Below are 23,449 nucleotides of genomic sequence, written 5' to 3' on the forward strand. Positions count from 1 at the left end.
TATGTAGGATTATTATTATTATTAGCATAATAAGACAAGATGTCATGTGTCTCTATTGCAAACTAAACCACAGAAGTGTATTAGATTTAGACTTGAAACAAAATGCCCCAGAGAAATGGTTCGATTCCAAGTAATGACATACAGCTCAGAAACAGGACAGCCCATTAAGAGTGCGTTTGAACTTCTCTCTTTGAGCTTCTTGGCCATTAGCCCGATTTTTTATTTTTTACCCTAGTTTGTATTTTTTTACATTTCCTTTCCCTTCTTGTTATTACCCTCAGTACTGGCTGACAGATTGTGTTTTGACATGTGATATTTCGATTGGCGTGGCGCAAACTTCAAAGGTGCAGGAACCACAGGCTTTGAGACACGGTGTGACAAGGTGTGCAGGATGTAGTCTCAGTGAAGTCTGGTGAAGTCAGGATACAGAATTGAGCCAATAACTCAATACAGTGTCTTTATTTGAAGCAAGGTATTATCACCAATATATAAAGTTTTCACTTTATAAGAGTTAAAAGTTCAACTTGTTCTTTATCTCACTGTCCTTTCTAGTTAGATTTCAATATTGTTATTGTCATATACTTAATAGCAGTGCAATCATTACCAGTAGTTAAATGTTCAGAGCCTATTCAACTTTACAAAGAAGTACCATAAATATATTTTGGTCAGTAGAAAAATGTTAAGTAGGCAGTAATTAGTTCAAAAAAGCAGTATGGTCATTGCTGAGGACAAATCTAATCTGCTATTATATTATTTTTCCTCACTGATGTAGCTTTGATGCATCAAAACAGTTAAATTGAAGCTTCCTGAATATTACATTCATGCAGATTTTTAGTTGTATTTTATTTTTTTCCTTTATAAACGTACTCGCTGCAGCTCAAACAGCTTATGTAGGTCTGTGTCGCTGTGCTTAGCCGTGTGAGTGACGGCTTTTAATTAATGGCCTTGTAAAAAGAAACCCAGGCGGGCCCTCTCTTCCATAGGCCGACGGAATGAGGCACCCAGTGTTTGGGATGGTTTATTAATGTCTTGACTGGTTAGCTCAGGGTAAAAAGGACAATTAGCATTATCCGCTGCCATATGCTGCCCATTGAGCATCTGACAGAGGCGAAAGACAAAAGCCTGGGCTCCTGTGTGTGAGGCTAACCTGAGATCTCCATGGATCTCCTATCAACCTTGGTCACATGTGTAAGCCAGAGGACCCAGGAGAGCTCCACCTCTCCCAGAGCACTTTAATTACACACCCAGACAACAACACACTGGAGTCCTGCTCACTCAGCAAAGCCAACAGCCCAGAGTCCCCCTTAAGCTGCGTTCCACACAGATATAATGAGCGAGTCATTGGACTGAATTTATATACCTTGGTTGTGATGCCTTTTTTCCACCAGCGCAGTGTCATAAAACAACTTAAACAAGTCAACATCCTTTGTAGCCGTCATCCCACCTGCAGGCATTGTAACAATCTTAAAAGGAGTGAGCTGGGCCAACAGCTGAGTGTGATGTTAGGACACTGAAGGAGGGATGGGCACGGACTGGAAACTCGCAGGTGGAACCTTGCTGGCAGTTCTGGCTCTGATTAGTGTTACACTATGGTGGGGTCATCGAGTCTTGCCTCTGCACGGGAGAGTTTGTTCAAACCCTCTCTCTCTCCTTGCCTCCCTCCCTCACCCTCTGTCTCCCTCCATCTGGAGTGGATGAAGTCAGTGACCACATCACTGGTGTTTGGCTTCCACTGTCTTTGATCCTCCCACCTAGCTTGGCACACACACACACACACACACACACACACACACACACACACACACACACACACACACACACACACACACACACACACACACACACACACACACACACACTGTACAACAGCGTGCCCATTATGCCTCCCCTTTCCCTCTACCACCAGCTTGCAGGCCCAAAATATAAAGAAGCAAAGCAGGCTGATTTTGTAGCACTTATTTAATTTCCGCGTCTTTGGAAATGCAGTAATTTGCCAGGCATTTAGTCTACGCATGTAAGCGGGTATCATTATACTTCCATTAGAGGCTGAGTTGATCTGAAATGCAAATACCCCTGATAATCCACTCCTCCCTTCATGAGCTTGACTGCTTGCTAATCATTAAAGAGTGTGTGTTTGTGGGTGTTTGTGTGTTGGGCCACATCTTCAGTACACATGTTCTTACTGGTGCATGTGTATATGTGTGGGTTAAAATACTTTTTTTATATTTTATATAAATTCTTAATTGTGATTTTACTTTGCATTCGTCATAAAAAAATATTTGTTTCATTTCAACAACCCTATGTGTGACAGCCATGCCTCTGTCCTGTACACTTAGATATATATCCCACAATGCTTCACAGCATGTTAATATTATTTTTTCTCCTGGCAGGTGTACGCACCTTCTCCAAATTCAGAAGACTACAACAGAGATTCACCTTCTTACTCTTCTCCTAAACCCTCCAGCAGTATGTTCGCAAGCACTTTCTTTGGTAAGTTTAGAATACAAAGACCTATCTGAGGCTGCACCTGAACAGGATTGAACATGATATCTTTATTTCGAATGTCTTCTTATACCACTCACATTTCAAAATGTGTTCTATGTTGCTGTGTCTTTATGTGTTATTTCCAGTTGGCTTGTTTTGCTCTCAAGAATATAGTTTGTTAATTCATCACCAGTTTTCAATGACATACAAAAGGAAATAATATTGTACCAAAATATTTTCAATTCCAATATTTGGATGTTGCCAGACTCAGTTGTTTTGACAGTATTCAGTAAGATTTAGTCTGTGGTCAGTCTTTATTCCAGTGTGACTGACTCACACATCTAGATGGAGGAGGAGAGAGTTCTTTGTTGGTTTCAGCTTTGTATTATTTCAGCTGTGTTCAAGACGAGGGTCATGTTTCACTACCAACAGTAAAAAATAAATAAATATTGAAATGATGAACCCCCCCTCCTTGGAAGTTATAAGGGTATGGTTGGAGGTAAGCCTCTGTCTGGCTCTGAGTCACAACTAAACTATGAATTGTTTTTGTTGCATTTTATACTAAAATGATGTATAATTACATTATTATTGTTTTAGATGGTACCCACAGTTCAAATGACCCGTGGAACTCGTCCAATGGGATCAGCCAGTCTGGTTATGGGGGAATGCTCGCAGGATCTTCATCTCACATGCCACAGTCAGGAAACTTCAGCAGCCTGCACTCACACGACCGTTTGGTAAGCAGCACCGCTCGGCAGGTGATAAATAAGCAAATACACATGTGATCAATGATTGTTAATGACCTTGTTTTGCAGTCACACTTACACAAGGTATCTGATGAGCACTGTTCAGCACATGCTGCTAGTAAATTCTTTTTCAGTCCTGCACCCACACAGCAGAGCTCCTACAGTGGGAGTGTGTGTGTACGTCTTTAGTTGTTGTCTGGTTATTATCAGTCAGGGCACCGCTGACCTTCTTTGTGTCGGCGTTTGATCTGATCTTGTCTGCCTGCCTGCTTCAGCTGGCTGGGCATCACAGAGAGCCTGCAGATGCCGCCTGCCCTCTCTGTCCTTCCTCCCACTAACTTTTGATTCACAGTGTGGGAGGTGTTAGAAAAAAACTAAATAACCATTTTCTTTCTGTCACACACACTTCAATCTGAGCTTTTCTGTTCTTTTTTTTTATCTTCCAGAATTACCCCACACATTCAGTCTCTCCAGAAATCAGTGCCAGCCTTCCTCCCATGTCCAGCTTCCACCGGAGCAACACCAGCACTTCACCATTCGTCACCGCAGCGCACACCCAATCCGTCAACACAGCCGATGGGGTCATGGGTAGGTTCTCGTGTTAACAGTTCTGCTACCTGCTCAGAATTACTAATCCACTCGCTCCCAATATAATTACTGCTGAACGTGCATTCTTTAAAGGTAGTGAGTCAAACGGTTGAACAGCTGCTTTGTGTACCATGGCCACTCTTCATTTGTCTCAGTTTGCTCTTACAGAGTCTCCCTCTGTGTTTTCTTAGCTGCTGCAAATCGAGGGAATGCCACTGGAAGTTCACAGACTGGAGACGCACTGGGCAAGGCTTTAGCCTCGGTGAGTCAAAACTTGTCTGTGTCCAGTTCACTGCAGAGTGCATCCCTGATTCAACAGCATTTGGATTTTAAACAACTATGGTTGATTCTATTAATCTGAAATTGAATATTTTTGGGGTTGCGTCAATGTGGCTTTGCTGTCAACCACCACAGAAGTCTCTTTTCATCCCCTCAAGATTGACGTCCAACCTCTACACACCCATACACTCAAATGAAAAACAGAATAATGCGTCTCTGTCTCTAAAGAAGGTGACCTTAATAATCATGCCAAGAATTAACTGCTCTGCTGAATGCTGATTAAAAAAGAGTTGTTTGGAGTTGTTTTTGGGCCTAAGCCTGGATAATTGTGGGCTTAAACTAAGAGCATTCAAGAAAGAGAATTGTACATGAAAAATACCCCTAAAGCCAGTGGATTACTTTGTAAAACCATGCTCGGGTATCTGTTGCATCCTGTAAGGTATCGTAACAGGTGTTTTTCCCCCTGTAGGTTCATTAGTAAAGGAAACGTGTCTTTTCTACGGGTGGACGCACATTAACTGATGGATAGATTATAAATTATGATTCTGTCTTCTGTATCGAGGGTTCCTAAAGCTCTATTGCAGCTCTATCATTGCAGATACAGTGGAGAACGTGGGGGTGAAGGGGAACTTGCCATTTAAATAAAACCAGAGATTTGAGAGTAACCATTCACTCCTTTACATTTAACCTTGAACGTGAACCTTCATGATATTTATGCTGTTCCATAATAGAGTTATGACACAAGAGATAAAGATTATAGAGAACAAAAGTTGAGACACAGGTCAAATTTAATGAAACTGGATCAAATGCCAAATGCTTTGAATTGCAACAGTATAAAATGCTGAACATAACATAATGGGTTATTTCTTATCTTCTTTAAGTCGTATCCTTCACTGCTCCTCATACTGTCCGACCGGAAAAACATAATGCCTCAGGAGCTGCTTTTACCATTGCTTCAAATAAATAGTCTTTTACACAATGTGTGCATTAATACATGACGCAACAGTTTAATTTCACACATCCTAGCTACAGCTGGACGTTTTGGGGGGAATATTTCTCACTGGTGCGAATCAAAAGTATGAGATTTTAGGGATGGTAATAACAAATTAAGTCCTTTATATTTGCAGACTCAGTTCTATTAGCATGACAAAGCTGGAGTGAAATGGACACGGTTGGACTGTGCATGGGGGAGGGTGTTTGGAGCAGGGGGCACAGGGGAGTTTATAACTGCTGTGGCTCGTCTCCACGGGCCGCACATTGTGGTGCTTTTGTTCTCCGCCCTTTTAAATTGGCCATGCTTATTGGCCCGGTGCCGCCTGTGGGAGCGTAACTGATGACGAGGCGGAGCTTCATTTATTCCAGTAAAATGAGCCATGTTTCACTTTGAATGCAAACCTCAGCGGACAGTGGGTGAAAGGAATGGAAAGTCATATATTGTCGGGTCAGAAGTCACAGTTATAAGGGGCTTTCTTTTGAGAAAGTAAGAAATATTTGTTTTGAGGCTCATTGGTCTCCGGCCCAGTGGTGACCACATTATTAATCCTTCTTAGTTTGTGATTGAATTGCGTGTGTGAGAATGCTCAGCAAAGAAACACTGAGATTGTAGAAAAGCATAAATAGTCACATCCTCCCTTTAGGCAGGGGCCGCTCTCTCCTCCTCCAGACGTCCATGAAACCTTTATCCTGATACTCCAAGTTGATTGAAAAACTAAAGCCCAGAGATCAAGATTGAATAAGGAGATTATTAATAATGAGTGTGTTCTGTCATCCCCACACAAGTAAAATGGTTTCCTGCAAACTCAATTTGATTTTAACTTGAAAGAGAAATCTCTGTGGATCTGCTGTTTTTTTCTTCGCTAATTAGTCAGGATCCACACGTAATACCCACAGTTCTCTGAGACATGTTCCATTATGCCGCAATATCCTCTTATCAAAGAGGGAAAAAATCAGGGATGTGTTTGTGCTTTAATCCAGCATTTGTTTAAACAAATGAAATCCCAGTAGAAGTTCTGAAGATGTAATCTCCTCGTTCCCTTGTGATTGACATGTCATCCTAAAACTCAGTGACCTCAGTGTAACCTAGAAGAGGATGCACTGACACAATAACATTACTGTGATTATCACAGCAGTACAACTGAAGTGAATTTGACTCATGCAAAAAATAGGAACTGAATAGATTCTGGAACATTAATAAAGATGCAAGAGTAAACAGCATTGATATACTGCTAGATTTAGATCTATGGCTCACCATAGAATCTAGTGCAGGCTGACACGCAGCCCATGACATTTTCCGTTGTTGGCTTAACAGGGTTTCCAGGTTGGGCGTCTGCGCTTCTTGAAACCACAGTGGAATAATAATGGAGTCACTCAAAGAGGGACTGAGTGCAAGTGAAAAACAAACTGCTCCTGTAAACCTGCACGTTTTTATGGGTTTATTTATGAGTAAAACAATGACCTTCAGCTGTGGATCATGTTCAGACTTAATTCAACTAATTATGCTTTTTTAATTATTGTATTGAATTGAATGAAATATATAAAATGGCTGCAAAAGTCTCCAGATTAAAATCGACTAGATCTGGATTTTATTTACATCTTTACCACATTGTAATGGTTTCCCCTTGGCCCATGCCCATCCTCCCTTCAAATTTTGTGGAAATCCGTTCAGTAGTTTTGTGTAATCCTGCAGACAAATCAACTGACCAACAAACCAACCAACCAAGGGACAGGGGTGGAAACATAACTTGGTGGAATTAAGAAGCGAACAGTGACGTGTGATGTTTTATTACTTACTCGCTCTATATCTCTTTCTGTCTGTTTCCTCAGATTTACTCACCTGACCACACTAGCAGTAGTTTCCCCTCCAACCCGTCAACACCTGTGGGTTCTCCTTCACCTCTGACAGCCACAGCAGGAGCTGCCTCAGCTGGCACCGTGGTGACTGCAGCCGGCACCCCGTCTGGAAGGCCAGGTACACCGCCACTCCTCCGATTTTAATATCATACACACCTCATGTTCACTTCCAGCTGTAGGATAAAAAAATATACATCTCTGAGACTGCTTTGTAAAGCCTGTGACAGACACACAGCACATTGCTAGAATTAAGCCTTGACCTGGAATAGTCAAGCTAATTAAGAGGCCTTCAGTTCATTTAATTACTTTATCTACATGCTGCATTAGTCGGAATAAAGCCCAAGAAGAATGAAATAGGAAAACTTTCCCTAAAACTTAATTTAATACCCCTTTTAGCTTTAGAGTAGGTCTAATCATTTGGTACTCATCCCCATGCTTTATCTATGCCTGGGCAGTTAATGCCATTTTTACATTAATCCATCCTAAAAGACAGTTTAATTCATTCTGGGATGAGGCAGCACATTCATGCAAACAACAGTTATGAGAAAGTATTTCAGATCATGCCAAAAAATATTTTATTAAATGTGTTTCTCATAAGAAACATCAAAGATTAATCTCAAGGCAAACAAAGAGAAGTGGTTCTTTGTACCATATTTAGCTACCAGCTGCTTCCTATCTGCACTGTCTCACCACACAAAGTTTTGTAAGTTTCACTAAAGGAAAATCATGAATCATGAATCAGTCAAGCAAATTTGTTCTCATTTTAACCAACCACGTTCACCCTCAAACGTGACTTGTGGATCCAGTGTCCAGAACTTTGGCTTGGACGTACTTCATGTTCACTCCTGACGTTGAAATCACGGACTAGTTTTGTTTCGCAGCTTTTGAGAGGGGGCTTTGTTCATGTTCGTAAATTCAGATCAAGTGTGATGACAAGTTTTGCCCTAGATTTGTAAAATGTTTGAACTAAAGATTTACTGACAAACCCCTGAAATGACAGTGTAAATTAAAAAAAAGGACTGGGGCTGTGGTTTTGAGGGTGCGCAGGGATTTGAAAATATTGTAATGAAAGTGTTTGAAGTGGGTCTTTAGTTGCACTTTTGAAAGCTTTCATATTTTCCTCTTTAGCAGAACTGTTATCCAACTTTTTATGATTCATAACAGTGGCTTATGGCACTTGTCCTACTTTGGAAAAATACACAATTTTTTTTTTAATGTTACATAATCCTGTTTTTCCACACATGTGCTTGGCAGTTTGTGCTTTTATGTCAGGTTGATTTTTTAGGGACAGGCAGACTTACCTCTCTCCCTCTGAATCTCTTCCTAACCAATACAGCTATTCAACTGAAGGAGGTTCCTGTTTGTAATATACTGTGTTATTTAGTACATTAGAAAAAACAAGAGACATGTGTCTTTGAGGAATTGGCGTTTTCTGACGTGTTGACACAGACGTGTAGAGAGTAATGGAAAGTAAATGAGTCGAGACAGTAAGGGAAAGCCCGGTGTGTTGTTTTAATGGACAGTTGTGTCATGTGTGGTAATGGAGTGGCGGCAGCTGTCTCTATGTGTGCCCCCTTCATCCTCAGCTGTTGCCCTGCCCCATGGACAGCTGTTCCCTCCAACACACACACACACACACACACACACACACACACACACACAAACCACGCTGCAAAAGGCCTGGTTTATGTGCCAGTGGGTGAAGGAGGGTGGCTGTGACTCAGCTGATGAGGAGGTCTGTGATGGCCCCTCACAGGGAGATTCCCCCCCCCTTGACCTATTTCCAGTAAAGCACACCACACCTCACAGACTTTTTACACTGCAATGTTCAACTACCTGAAATACATATTGCAAGTTCTTATGATAAAAAATGTAATGCAGTGTCACTTTTTTATTAATGGCCATCATTTTATATAGAATAAATCCACAGCAGCACCCTAAAATAAATACATGTGGAATTGTGGGAAATGGATATTGTGTCACTAACTGTGCTTTTGGGTTTAAAACTTTAAAACTGGCCCAAAATTTGCCACCAAATCCATTCATCATTAGGATTACACCAATGTACAGCGCATTACTCACCACTGGTTTGTTCAATTAGCCCTCTCCAGTGCACGTGGGGACTGAAGCCCCAGGCTAATTTTTCATTGCCGCCAGCCAGTAGAGACTCATGTGGAGTATCTGTCTCATTCACCTGGGAGAGGGCTGAGGCAGAGAGACTTTTTCATTTCCTATCCGTAAGTCACTTTTAATAGTCTTTTAATTAAAGTCTGCTTTCTCCAAGGCTGAGTGTGTAAGGAAACATGAAAACTCTAGAATGGAAGACCACAGAGGTTTAGTGAGAAATTTCACAAGAATGATTAAATGGAAAAACTTGTTTTACAGTTTGAGCTAAGCGGAGGTGTGATTTTATGTTTGTTAATTAGTTTTGTTATACTCTTGCTTTCTCTCTATCGTGGTAGTTTGGTTTTTTAAAACATGTTGCACACGCCGGTTTTGTGTGTTTGATATAAAAACATAAAACTTTGACGAATGCTGAGCAATTAGTGTTAAAATATTGCATCACTATCCTCACAGAAGAGACTCAGAAGGCCACTCTGCACTTTTTTTTTTTAGCTTTTAGATAACTTTAAATTAATAATGAATAATATTTGATCCCACTCAGCATTCCCCAGCCCTCTCTGCTTTAAATGATTCTCCTCAGCCTGTTCTGCATTTTTCACTGACTTGCTTTTATAAGTGGAGAACAGTACCCATAGAGGGATTTTAGAGTTACACTAAATGATAGATAACCAAAACAAAGTCTCCATCTGTAGTTTGTGCTACAGTGGACTCCATTCACCAGGATGTAGGCTGGGTTTGGCATCTTTTCACCAATAATGGACACCAGAGGAGCTCTGAGCTCCGAGGTGGAAAGGCCCACGGACATCCTATCCTGTAAATAACCTGGAAAGGTTCATTATTGTCAAATTCCATTAAGTTTATTTGATTGTGTAATGCTTTGCCTCCCCTTGCACGCAGCAGGCAGGTCAGGTTGGAAGATTGCGCTTCAGAAAAAGGAAAGAAAGAAATATTGTACTGCAGCTGGAAATGTGATCAGCAGATGTGGATTCCTTTTCCTTTGCTCTAATTTACACCAGATCAAATCAGCTTGATTTGCTTCCCTGCACTGGCCTGCAGATTCACTTTGTTTGGCTCACGTAAATGTATTATATCCAGTACAAACTTCTTCCAGCCAAAGGTAAATTGTAATCCCTCAGATCTTAAATTTCTCTATTTAGATTATGTGATTAAATTGGATGATTGTTCATGTAGAATGAAAATAGGGAATGTGCCAAAGTAGATTTGTCTTCTTGAGACAAATTAGTGCAAATGAAGAAGTGATACTCCCAATGTGAAACCTGTAAAATACACACTGAATGTGTTGCCACTATATCACCATTCAAAAAAAAAACTAATGAGGAACATAACTCAACAATACCAGCTGACTGAATCCAGATGTTTTGCATATTTCCTTCATCAAAAAACCCCTGATGAAGGCCATGTGTGGAAACACTGTTCAACCACACTGCATTTTTGATCACTCTGTGTTTATATCGACTTTAAGTTTGAAGAGTGCGAAGGAAAGCTAGTGTGAAAAGTCAGATTAGTCAGTGGTCACATTGTTCTCCAGGCTCTCAGAGCAATTCTTATTAATGTGCAGATGCAGCGTACATCTGCACAGGGTGGAAGTGGGCGTTAAATGAACAAACTCTCCGCTGGCTCGTGTTTTCAGGATGCAGTCCAGCCATCAGGAAGTGATGCAGTTGAGCCCCGAAAGATAAAAATATCTCATGTAGAACAACAAGAAACCAGAAAATCAGGATGTCAGTGTAAGATGGCTGCACGTTATTGTGTGTGTCAGTTAGCAGTGTATTTGTGCACCCAGTGAGAAAGGATACATCTATCAGCCATGTTAATGTAAAACAGAATAAGAGGATTTCAAACGTTGACCCCCTGCTACATCTCTTTTGTCTCTCCCTAGGTAACAACCAGTGGCCCCGTGCGAGCGGACAGACCCCCTCCTCTCCGAATTATGAGAACTCCCTTCACTCATTGGTAAGATCGCTGTCCTCTGTCTACCAGTGAGCCCTCATTATGATGGATGCTCACTTTGGATCCGTTACTCATGAAGGACCGAGCTAGCATTACAGGGAGATTCCTGTCCGACAAATGTTTTGCTGGGGGAAGCTGGGGGTAGAGGAATAACCAAACCGAACAATACCTGTCTCTTGGGGCTTGCCATCTGTCCTCTGCTCCGAGCGCCAGGGCGGGGATGACAGTTGGGGGGGTTGGGTTTAGTTAAGGGGGCTGGTGTGGGGGGTGACAGCTGTTTGCTGAACCACATCTCCAGGATTCCTCTGCTGCCACGCGGCCAGAGCCACAGATCACCTTTCATGTAACCTGCTACCTGATGTATGTCATGTATTTACATCCTCTGCTGTTTTTAAAGTAAGAATATTTAATTATGGAGCTCACATAACAGAATTAACAAACAAATTTTGTAATAAATAAACTGTAAAAAAGATCTTTAAAAAACAGACCATGGTCTGAAGTGTGAGTTGTGGTGTTAAAAGTGTTTTATCATTTAAGAAAACTGCTTGGTGTTAGTTACTCTGCTGCTTTGCTGCAAGTCCTCGCAGCTGTAAGCTTCTGTTGATTCCTAAAAATCAATAAAGAGAGGATGAAGAGACATACTGCTGCAAAATCCACATTTTACTCACATTTATTGTTAAATCCCAAAGCTGTTAATAGTATTGGACATGACTTTATAAGGCCACAATCAGTCCAGCTGCAGTCTTATCACATAGTTTCCCTCATTCAGCCAACAGCTTGTGAAGGAGACACTGAGCATGAACCACGTAGATGGTTCCTCACACTCTGCCACAAGCTTTGCTTTGTTTCTTCATGGCCACCATAGATAAGTGACGGTGACTACTGGAGTGAATAGTGTTCGATAACATGAAAATGATGACGAAAGCAACGTGAAAACAACTGCAGGTCACGTGCTTTATGACATCACGTATTATGTAAATTCAGCGGCACAGTCAGACTTGTCAATATATGTGTAACAATGCATGTGTTACTTTTGAAAACACCAGATTTTTGTGTTGCGGAACAAACAACAGACCTGCATTAAATCACAGGAGCTTCTGACAGTGTCAGAAACATTCCCACTTGACCACCTGATGTGTTCTCACAACCTTTGGGCCATAATGGGAAAAATTAGCAACCCCTAATTTGAATTGGAACTGCATGACTAATGGAATTAAATACTATTCAAATAGTCATTTAGCTTCTTGAGTGGTTTAAAATGACTTATATTACTATTTTATGTTGTCAGGATTTGTTTTTAGCGCATACTTTAATAAAAGCATGAATAACAGTTCCTTGGTAGTTGAGCCAGAACTATTTGGGACATTAGCAAGTCTTGGTAGAATGATGCACGGCTGTGTAATCAAGCTAGTGAACAATTTGATAATAAAGAAAAAGACTGACCTTGTTAGTGGTTTTGGGCCACTGACAGTAGTTTATATTAGATTAGACTTTCTTATGAAAAGTAGCCACAAATCTTTTTTGTAAAGTGGTCAATTGCTTCATATTATTTAGATTTATTGGAAAGCATTTCCATGAATGGTGTGATGCTGCGTGCTTCCTTCCTGTCTGCCTTCTTTACGAAAACAATCTCTCCACAGTGTGTTTCTCATATTTATAGATACTGATCTTTTCTCATAATCCTCTCTCTTATTCTTATTTGACTTTGCCAGAAAAACAGAGTTCATCAGCAGTTGCATGAGCATCTCCAGGATGCCATGTCTTTCTTAAAGGATGTCTGCGAGGTACTCTTCAGATAGAGCCTTTAATCACTACATCTTCCATACATCTTTGCGTTTCTCATTTTGCTCGGCCTGCAGTCCATAACCCTCACACTGGAATGCAGTTTCATTTTTAATTTTTTTTATTTGTTGCCATATTTTCACCTTATGTTGTATGTTAAGCTACTCCAGCTTGTAGTAATCATCTTAGGTGCAGTTAAATTCTAAATTAATTTTTAAAGCACTGCAATTGACTATAGTGCATCTGTGTGTTATTCAGTTAAAATACATGATGCCTTCTACAACTCAAGCTGGAATGGCTCTGTTGATCTTGCATTTGAATTGCCTTCTTTATCTTACGTTTCAGTTTTTTTTTTTTTTTTTGTTTCCAAGTCCACACAACACAATCAGTGTTTTCATTTTTAGTCCTAATGTGCTTATACTAAGCTGCTCTGTCCTTCTTTTCCTCTCTTCTCCCTCTCCCTAACCCTGCGCTCCTCAATCCCTCCGGTCCCTCCAGTCTCGAATGGAGGATCGTCTGGACAGATTGGATGATGCAATCCTTGTTCTGAGGAACCATGCAGTGGGCTCAACTACCAGTCTGCCCAGCGACATACACAGTCTGCTGGGACAGGCGCAAAATGGGCCAATAGCAGCCATTGGAGCTAACTTCCCCGCCTCAGCATTGGTTCCAAGTCGGACAGCAGCGATGGTATGAGAATCAAAGTTTTCTATGCAATTAGAATGTTGCATGAAATGAGAGAGAAAACACATTTTTTGTTGGTGTTTTTCGGACTTCTCAAGAAATGAAGCCTCACCCACCTGTTCCAAACAGATTCCCTACCATGAGTAAAACTAGACGTTTTCCCACACAAGAACAGTCGAATTTCTCCTAACATATTTTCCATAAGTGTAATGCCTGGCCGAAGGCTCACCCAACTCTCGAGAGCGGCTGTATACACAAGGGTGGACGAGAAATGAGAAAAACAGGCGTAATGGATTGAGGTTGGGCTTTGGTGTAGGAAGTGTTTGTGTGTTGCACTCTTTTTAGAGTCAAAGTCAAAGCCTTGAGAGACTCAGGGGAATGCAGGTCTCAGTATAAATCATGATGTGTTCAATCATCCTCCGTCTGAGGTATTTCATTTTAAAAAGCCAAGAGATTTGAAGACATCTGCAGTGGAAATTAAAACGGGGCGGCTCGTCCAACTGTAATCCGGAGGTGTTTGGAAATAATTTGGGTCACGTACAATAATAAAAAAAGAAACAATGCTGATTCAGTTTAAATGAGTAGAGGATCAGATTACTTTTACTGGAAAGATACTGGTGTGAAATGATAGAAGGAAAAGTAACAGAAGGAAAGATATACAGATTTAGTCATTTGTTATTTTAGCCGTATTTATCTGAAGACAATTATATTCTCCCATGATAAACATTAAATCAGATATTACCCCCAGATACAGAACAAATATACATACATACCGTTAAGCTGCACAGTTTTATGCTTTTTATCACATGAAAATACTGACATATTCATTTAAAAACATTTTTTTTCTTAATTATTCCATTCAAATATTTGTTTTTAATTGTATCTTTACTGTTAAGAGCTCTAACTATACAATTATTGTCATTATCAATTGCTTAGTCTGTAAAATTTCCAAATTTAAAAATGCTCAGTACAGTTTTCTATGTCAATCATTGATGGTGATATCATCAAATTGCTTGCAAGGTGAATTAAGTAAACACTCAAGACACACACGTTGATTTCTGATGTTGTTAGTGCAACAAATATATAAAAAATATTTATTTCATCTTTTTGAAACTGTCATTTGGGCTTTTTGTGATCAATAAGGGTGAACTGTATTTTGTTCCTCCTTATCAGGATTTTCACTGTCTGTGTCTGGTCCAGTGTTGCCAGTATGAACTTATTTGAAAAGCTTCTGAAGTTTTGGTTTATTTGAGTTCAGTGTGTTTTCTGTCTCTGCTTGTTTTGACATTGATGCTGAGGCTGCTGGATCTTTCAGAGAAGCTTGTTTTGTCCCTGAACAAGAATTTGTCTGTGGTTGTCAGAAGAGCTCAGTTTGATGTATTTGTTAAAGAGAGCTGGGCCGTGGCAGTGATGTTGACCGACTGCGACTGTGAGATAGAACATACTGTGTCTGCACTAACACAGTACTTCCTGTGTGGAGAGAGGTCTCGTCAGACGGGACTGACCAGCACAGCCCCAGGCTTTTTGCTCCGACTGACACTCCACCCTCTACCCCTTCCTCCCTTTCTCATCTCTTCTTTTTAACAACCGAGGAGATCTGAATCGTTGGAAACGTGTGTCTGAACCCGCGGCCTCCACCCAAATAGAGCTCCTCAGCTGTATGGTAATTAGGCCCAGCCATGAAAATGGCAGCGTTCTTTTCTTGCCAGAACCCCCGGTTTTCCCTCCTCCTTCACCAGACAAAGAGTTGTTTGGACACCTGTTGAGAGCGCAGCAAAGATTAGCGTAGCGCTAAGGAAGGGGAGGGTCTGGGGGCTGGTGGGGTTAACAGAGGCCAACAGTGACTGGGGATCACATTCCACAAGAAAAGGGGAAGATTCCCTCCACCCTCTGTGAGGATCTCCCCGCCTTTCCCTGGTTTCCCAGCGAGGGAATCAAATAACTGGAGAATATGTGGTTATCCTCAGGAAGGAGGAGGGTATAACATGGTGGGGGCGGACCAGTTTTATGTTGTGATTGTGGATGAAATAAAAAAGAAATGGTCAGACTCAGTGGAATGGCATCATTTAAAAAAGAACATAGGGATTTGTCTCATTGTAGACATGAGAAACAGACATGTTCTCTGTTGTGGTCACAGAGACAGAACGTCACAGCCATGAAGTATAACGTAACATAACAAGGGACAATTTCCATAATGTGTAATAAAGTATATTTTCTTTGAAACTATTGTTACATGGGTCTTTAATTTGCTTTTATTTTGTGTTTTCTGCTTTGAGAAAAATCACAAAAGCACCCCCAAGTGTTGAGAACGATAGCTTTGTATGATTCAGTAGACCCTGAACTTTCCATATAAATAGATACAGACTGCAAACAGCACCCAATCTGAATTTGATCAACATTTCAAAAGCCCTTAGTTTTTATTTAATATTAAATGTTAAATCCTTGACTTGTGTGGATGGACCAGGTCACTGATGATGGTTGGCCAACAAGTGGCTCTTTTACTTTTGGCTGTTCTCTCCGCTCTTATTCAAAATAACTATTTGTGCACCATCTCCAGAGCGTGTCTGCTTCCTGTCACATGTCCTTCCTGTCTGTGTTGCAGCAGGGTGGTGCCCACGCTGACGATGCCGCCAGCCTGAACAGCAGCCATGGAGGCCTGCCCAGTGCCGGCTCCACATCCAGCACAGAACTCAACCACCAATTGGAAACATTCAGAGGTATGATGCAACCCTGCGGACTTACTGTGTCTCAGACATAACATTGGACATGGTCAGTTTATTTCTTTATGTCTATGTTTACGTTGTGTTCAGCAGGTCTTACTTCAGCCTTGGCTGGCCACATGCCCACCACCCTGGAGCTGAAGGTGGAGAAACAGGACAAGGACGACATGCACGACAGCCTCTCCACAGACGACAAGTCCGATGACGAGAGCGATAGAAGAGATATGAATACCCCCAGAGCAGGCACACGCACGAGGTACAAACATGTCTAGACACAAACACAAAACATTTTCTAATGTTTGGTTAGGTGTAAGAAAAAATGTTACTGAGACCTTGAGGATTGACCCTTTGATTTTATTTTCAACCAACAATTCACTCTGATGTTATTAAAGCAGTAACACTGCAGAAAGTGAAGATAAATCCTGGGCAGGAGAGTGACAAATTCATTTATCTCTGCAGATAGCACCTTACTAATATTCCACTCTCAGTCAGAGGGAGAGTGGTGAAGACTTCTATGTTCCATAGTCTCAATTTACAGCCTGGGTGTTGTTTGTTTTGTGCATTTAATTATAAACCAGACCAGTGACATGCAGCTGGATTTCTTCTCTCCCCCACAGTATCAATGAAGATGAGGGGCTGAATCCGGAGCAGAAGGCCGAACGTGAGCGCGAGAGAAGGATGGCTAACAACGCCCGTGAACGGCTGAGGGTGCGAGACATCAACGGGGCCTTCAAGGAGCTGGGTCGTATGTGCCAACTGCACCTGAAGAGCGAGAAGCCCCAAACTAAACTGCTCATCCTCCATCAGGCAGTGGCTGTCATACTCAGCTTGGAGCAGCAAGTCAGGGGTCAGTGTCCAGCTAACCAACGCTTTATCACAGCATTGGTGCAATGACTGAAAAATCAAATGCTATATTACATCAAATAAATACTGATCCTTCAACAACATAATTTGATTCCTGACTCTATGAATTTACAGAGAGGAATCTGAACCCCAAAGCAGCCTGCCTTAAGAGAAGGGAGGAGGAGAAGGTGAGTGGGGGCTCTGGTGACCAACAAGGCCACACAGGAGTTCATCCAGGCCTGAGTGACGCATCCAACCCCATGGGCCACCTCTGAGCAGCAGACAGGTAACTCTCACTTTCTGCAACTCACCTTTACTGTCAGTATAAATTCAACTGGAGACTGTTCATTAATTAATTAATTAATCTGAGAATCTTAGGCAAAGTTAGTATCTTCTTTTGTCTTTTCTGAAAACCCATTTTATTTAGAATTATTTTTATCTTTTTAAATGTTGGTTTTAATTCATTTGTAGACTTCATTGTACTGTAAAGCAATTTTATTTATTTATTTGTTTTTGTTTATTTTTCATGATTCCATAGTAAACATCTAAACAGTGTTTGTCTGATTGTTGAATGATAAATGATTTTATCAATTTACCATCTAGTTGCTGATTATTTTCATGTTGATAAACTGAATATTAAATATGTCAAACAGTATCAATAGCACTTAGAAATTATAATGTGTTATAATCTCGGACCTAAAATATGAATGGTATTTATGATTGTACTGATGATTATTTACGATCACCTCTGATTAGTGTATTTCTCGTCTCCTCTCTCCAGATCAAAGTGATCCACATCATTTCTGTCCCGTTTCGAGTCGGTGACCTGGCTTCCCAGCGACAGACGGGACTCACAGAGTTTGTGACACCAATTGGAGGAGACAGACCACTTGAAACAAAACCACAAGACTTAACAGAATCCAGTCCTATAAGACAGAGAAAGAACCAAGCATCCAGCTCCCTGTGACCAGTTTCCATTCGCAAAAATTCTCCCCAGAAAGAGAAATCATCAGCACATATCACTGTCTGCAAGAAGTGTGTTGCTTCTGAACAATCAGAGACTCGCAATCTCCTCAAACCGTGTGTGGAAGTTGCCTCGTGCCTAAACTGAATTGACGAATGCATTGTAACAGCAATTGTTTTTGTTTGTCTGTTTCTTTTTTTTTCTATTTATTATGTTATTGAGCTATAAAGTGTATGTCTAAAGGGAAAGTTAAGTACATTCAAAGAGAAGTATGCAGCTCTTCAGTCTATAGTTTGCCAGTGTCACCATTAAAACTGAGCACTCCACACTGCTAGATCTTTGGCGAGTCCAGGACGAATGAGGGGGGAAATATTTGGGCACCAACGAGATTGAGATTAATTTATTGGCCAGTTTAGAGTGATAACTGAAAATTATCATTAGCTTTTAGAACTGAAAGACTAAAGCGCCCCCATTAAAAAAAAAGAGACTATATTATTTATATTTATATTTTATTAATTCTGCCACCGGCCACATCTGTTACCAAAACTACCTGTTTGTTTCTACATAGTTTAGGTGAGTTTCTGTGCTACTGACCAGTGGAGTAATAGGCCAGGCTGCATTAGCATCACAATATTGTAATATGTAGGTGACAGACAATTGGCAAACTCTAGTTTTACTGAAAGCTCAGATTTAGTCGTTCTTTTTTCCTCGGTAGTGAGCAGTGAAAATACAGAACCTTAGCATTCCCTGCATATTGTTAGTGTCTTAACTAAAGGACAAGTGGACTTCACTGCCCTTAGGCTTCCGTCGCCATATAGTGTTATTTGTTTATCCTCCTGACAGTTACACGCTCCTGACGTCAGCACAGAAGAGGCTTTTTTCTTTCTTTCCTTTTTACATTTTTCCATCACTAGCTTATGATAGAATGCTTAATGAAGAAGTGAAGAAGAATTTAAACGAATAAAAAACGACGACCACACTTTATCCTGGCCTGATGAAGATTGATCTACTTTTTCAGTTCTCTTTTCTGTTAATATCGCAAGACATAAAATTTCAAAAGCAGTAAAGTTAGTTATGCTTATTTGTGTTTTAACAGGTCCTTTCTTTAGGCTTCCAGCTTTATAATGCAGAGTGAACATCTAAGTTATTTTTCAATGTTTTGATTCAAGCCGTGATATACTCACAGTAAACCAGACTCGACACATCATTTGTTTTTGTTAAATATCATAGTGTAGCATAATATTGAACAAAATCAGTTATCAGGATGTTTTATGTTTCAAGACATTGCTCATGGCTTTATCGAGTTTTTCCCTGTGTGTGCATGCTTTACGTTTCTCCTTTTATTAAGTCTTTGGTCTTAAGACTTTATATTCCATTTATTTCTGTGTATATTGTCTTCTATCATTATCATTATCTACACCTTAAACAAGGCTGCCACATTCAGAATAAGTATTCTGCATAAAAAAGGGACTTAAATTACAATTAAAGATGCCACAACAACAGTTTACATGAAAGATTTATCGTTTAACAAACGTTTTGTTTTTGTAAAACAAACCTAAGCATTTTTTTTGTTGTATATCATCAGACTGAATACGGCCTTGTTCTTCATTTCAGTATTCAAAAGCTTTTATTCATGTTGGCACACTTTGATTGAGGGTATAATGTTCGTCACTTCCTGCTCTCTTACCTTCATTCTTTTTATTTCCTGTCCTTCATTTCTTTGCTCCTGTCTGCAAAAAGTTAGACTTTGCTGTATTCCCAGATGCTTTCCCTTGTATAATATATAAAAAAGAAAATCAAAAAAGGAAAAAAAAAACATTTGGCTTATTTTTCACTGTAGTTAGTCTTTTATACAATAATACTGTAAGAATATTTCTTGAATTCTAAATATTACTCTTTCTAGATTTTTGAAAGCAAAAGTTTTGAGTAAAAAGTTTCTTACTTTATTTTACTATATTAGATAGTAAACTGTACGGTTATTCACCATAACCTGTCCATTATTATGAGAAAATTACAAATGGCATCTCAAGAGCATGAACTGAATTGTTGGTAGTCTTGCACTTAAAAAGGCTTCGTACGAGCTCCAGATTCATAAAGTGCGACTTGCATCTAATTCTTCAGTCTCGTCGAAGACTCGTTGTTGATTGATAAAATAATTGTTCCTGTGTCAAATGAAAAGGTATTGTCGATGCACATTCAAAACAAAACTGCGGCAACGGAAATTTGAATTTTATGTCTTTTTCAACAGAAAAACAATGTATATAACATTTATGTTGCAATAAATGTGCCATCTTTTTTAAAACTCAGTTGTATGTGCATTTATTTCTCTCACGGAGCAAACATGTTTGTTTCTGTTTCTGTCGTCTCGTCTCCATCTGTAAATGATCTCCTCTAAATAAAGTTTTATTTTATGAAAATGCACAGGAAGGATGAAGTAGGGTGAACTCAGAAACATGGGGGAGGATTTAGACCTTATTGTTTTTTTGTTTAATTTTTTTAAGACATTTCTACAGTGGATTTAGGCCAAATGAGTGTTTTATAGTATGTGACTCATTTGTGAAAATAATGCCAGTGGACCATTGTAGTCTGTATGAAAAGTACTATGAATATATGTTTCTATTTTTAATAAAGTGTGATAGCAGTGTACTGTACATGTGCCATGCTTCTTTGTTGTTCATATTCAGATTCATGCAGGATGAAGACAAAGAGCTGCATGAAAGCCATTTCAGCATTTATCAACAGGAGAAATTAAATTGATATTGTTTAAATATATTAGTTCAATGTGACTATATTCAAGTTCACAATATTTTGACATGCATCCTCTTAATGCAAAAGCAAAACACATAAATAAATTAAATGAAACTATAGCAGGAATGAAATGAATGCAGTCATTATGAAATATACAAACATAAACTGTGTTTAGTAATATAAATATATATATATATATATATACATATATATGTATATATATGTATGTATATACTACTGTACTCATGGATTTCTGTTAACGGCCTCACTCGATCTGCTAATCAATCCCAAAAGTGTTGTTAGAATGTTGCTCTGAACCTGCAGGACTGTCGGGCTGTAAATCTCTGCCTATTATACATCTGCTCAAAATTACGCTGCAGCAGATGCGAGCGTGAGAGCGCTCATCACATCCTGAGGGGTCTGATCCCAGTTCAGTTTTCTGTCAGAGGTGACACTCGGAGGAAAACTGCTGACTGCTGTTCTGTCTGTGGTGAGCCCAGTGAAGCAACGTAAATCATTACTGTCATCTCTCAAAATTCCCTGCAGAGAAACAAACAGAGGAGATGTGAGTGTGTTGGGCCAATGGTGATGGTGGTGGGTGTGCATGTGTTCTGTAGGAGTGGGACCACCAAGTCTGAAGGCTGACTTCCTGTCATGGCTGCTGGGCCAACTGACAGAAAGTCTTTGGCTCGCGTCCTTGAAGCGCGACCAAAAAGCTTCCTGCTCCTTCTGCTCTGAACAGTTAGATCATCCAGTCTCTGCCACTAAAATGCTTCAAGTTTTCTGTCCTCTCTGTTTGTTTCAGATTCTAATCACAGCTTAAAGATTCAACTAAAAGTATGGCATAGTAAAACAGTAAAATCACCATAAAGCATTTATGTATAAGAGAATATAATAAAGTAATAAATAAATACAATAGGTCTACTCTCATGCTGGATGTTCTCAGCACCACAGAGTAACAAACATTGTAATAACAGCACATTGATAATAAAGGAACAATGCTCACATGCTGTAATGTACATTGAAATCATCACTGATCTCTTGTGATGGGGGACAAACTCCAAATATATATTATAAAAAATGTTCCTTGCTCAAGTGGGTTCTTTAGATAACTTAGAAAATAAAAAAATTGTTAATAATGTTTGTAAGTTTCTAAGACCAACAGGTGGGGCCAGAGCCTCCTGGCCCTGCCTCTGGATCCAACTATTTTTCTGTGTCTCAAAAAAAGTTCTCTGCTGAGTTGGCCTCCCTCGGAAGAAGAGGAAACGGTTACACCCCCAAATTTGCAATTCTCCACCTGTTTAATTACCTTTGCCATGTGTGACCACAGCTAGAGGACTAACTAACTTACTAACTATAACTAACTGACTGAGTCACTGACTGACTGATTCACTGACTGAATGATTGGCTGACTAATTGAAACAACTTGAAAACTATGAGGGGAGGAGGCCATGTGTTCACCACATTGTTTTCAGTAGTGACTGCTGCCTCCCACTCAGGTTCAGTGACTGATTTTTTTCCATCTCTTGGTTTTTAAGAAAATCCAAACAATGGAAAAAAATAAATGGAGCAACCTCAATATTAACACGTCAGCTCGGTTCCCTGTGAACTTTCTTGCTGTTTGACCAGAATAAGAGCGAGCAGCGTACTGGGCATGCCCAGGGGTCCCAGCTGTGGCATGTCTGCAGAGAACAGACCTCTCATTGTGTGCTTCTGTAACTCAACGCAGTGGCACAGAGCTCAGATTAAAGGCTGTGGTGCTGCACTCTGCGGACACAAATATAAACAGAGGGCCACGACAAAGGCTAGGGGCCAGCAGGGCCTCCATTTTAATGCAGTTCAATACAACAATATTGGTATGATCATTTCTTTCCAATCTTAGTGTAAGAGAGTGAGCATTACAGTGCTGCTTTTCAGGAACTGCAAAATCTTTCGAAAAGTCATGTCATTCAAAATGCTTTGTGAAGTTGGAGGTCCTTTATACTTATACTTTATATTTATACTTAAAATTATACGGACTGTAAAGTATGATAGAGTTTGGAAATATTAAAGTTAATGTGGTTTTCATTGTATGTGTAATATTTATTATTTCCTAGCTCTAAGTGAATTATTAGAAACCTTTTTAGTATTAGATCAGAAATAATCAACAGATTTCGATAAATGATTAGTTGTGGATGTCCATTTTTATTTGATGTTTCCTTGCCCTATATTATAGTAAGTTAATGTTGATTGAGATTATTCATGGGCCAAATTCATTTTGGTCTGGTTTGGTATTATATAAGTTGAGGAATATGCATTAAATAATACGTATACTGTAAAATACAGTACGATAATAATAATATGTATATAATATTTGTGTGCATAGTGTGGACATATTTCAAAGTATCACTGAAATGACTGTAATCCTGCTTCTACTACTGCAGCTGGATTCTCACCATAAACCTGAGCAGCACAGGTCTGTCTGTTGTGGTGGTGGTGTGTGTGTGTGTGTGTGTGTGTGTGTGTGTGTGTGTGTGTGTGTGTGTGTGTGTGTGTGTGTGTGTGTGTGTGTGTGTGTGTGCAGCAGTCCCACCAGCAGCACAGCTTCTCATTACCTGACCTCACTCAGGTCACCCACTAACCACTAGATGACGCTCTCGCTTTTAAAGACATGCAGCTGCATTTAT

General features: G+C 40.0%; 1 protein-coding gene across 10 annotated transcripts in view; it reads left to right on the top strand.

Annotated features, from left to right (window-relative positions):
- Positions 1–20,337, top strand: part of tcf12 (transcription factor 12) — a 70,359-nt gene extending 50,022 nt beyond the window's left edge. For 3 of the 10 annotated variants that reach the window (XM_069523739.1, XM_069523745.1, XM_069523748.1), the window contains 13 exons: positions 2,391–2,490; positions 3,082–3,221; positions 3,677–3,818; positions 4,010–4,080; positions 6,921–7,065; positions 10,972–11,045; positions 12,755–12,826; positions 13,323–13,514; positions 16,111–16,225; positions 16,319–16,484; positions 16,846–17,075; positions 17,207–17,357; positions 17,853–20,337. In XM_069523739.1, the coding sequence (XP_069379840.1) occupies positions 2,391–2,490; positions 3,082–3,221; positions 3,677–3,818; positions 4,010–4,080; positions 6,921–7,065; positions 10,972–11,045; positions 12,755–12,826; positions 13,323–13,514; positions 16,111–16,225; positions 16,319–16,484; positions 16,846–17,075; positions 17,207–17,346 (1,587 nt within the window). In that variant the 3' untranslated portion in view covers positions 17,347–17,357; positions 17,853–20,337. The remainder of the gene's footprint in view (positions 1–2,390; positions 2,491–3,081; positions 3,222–3,676; positions 3,819–4,009; positions 4,081–6,920; positions 7,066–10,971; positions 11,046–12,754; positions 12,827–13,322; positions 13,515–16,110; positions 16,226–16,318; positions 16,485–16,845; positions 17,076–17,206; positions 17,358–17,852) is intronic. The other 7 variants (XM_069523769.1, XM_069523793.1, XM_069523759.1 and 4 more) reach the window with 6 other exon arrangements.
- The last annotated feature ends 3,112 nt before the right edge of the window (positions 20,338–23,449 follow it).

The sequence above is a fragment of the Paralichthys olivaceus genome, chromosome 1 (genome assembly GCF_024713975.1).
Source record: "Paralichthys olivaceus isolate ysfri-2021 chromosome 1, ASM2471397v2, whole genome shotgun sequence".
NCBI lineage: Eukaryota > Metazoa > Chordata > Actinopteri > Pleuronectiformes > Paralichthyidae > Paralichthys > Paralichthys olivaceus.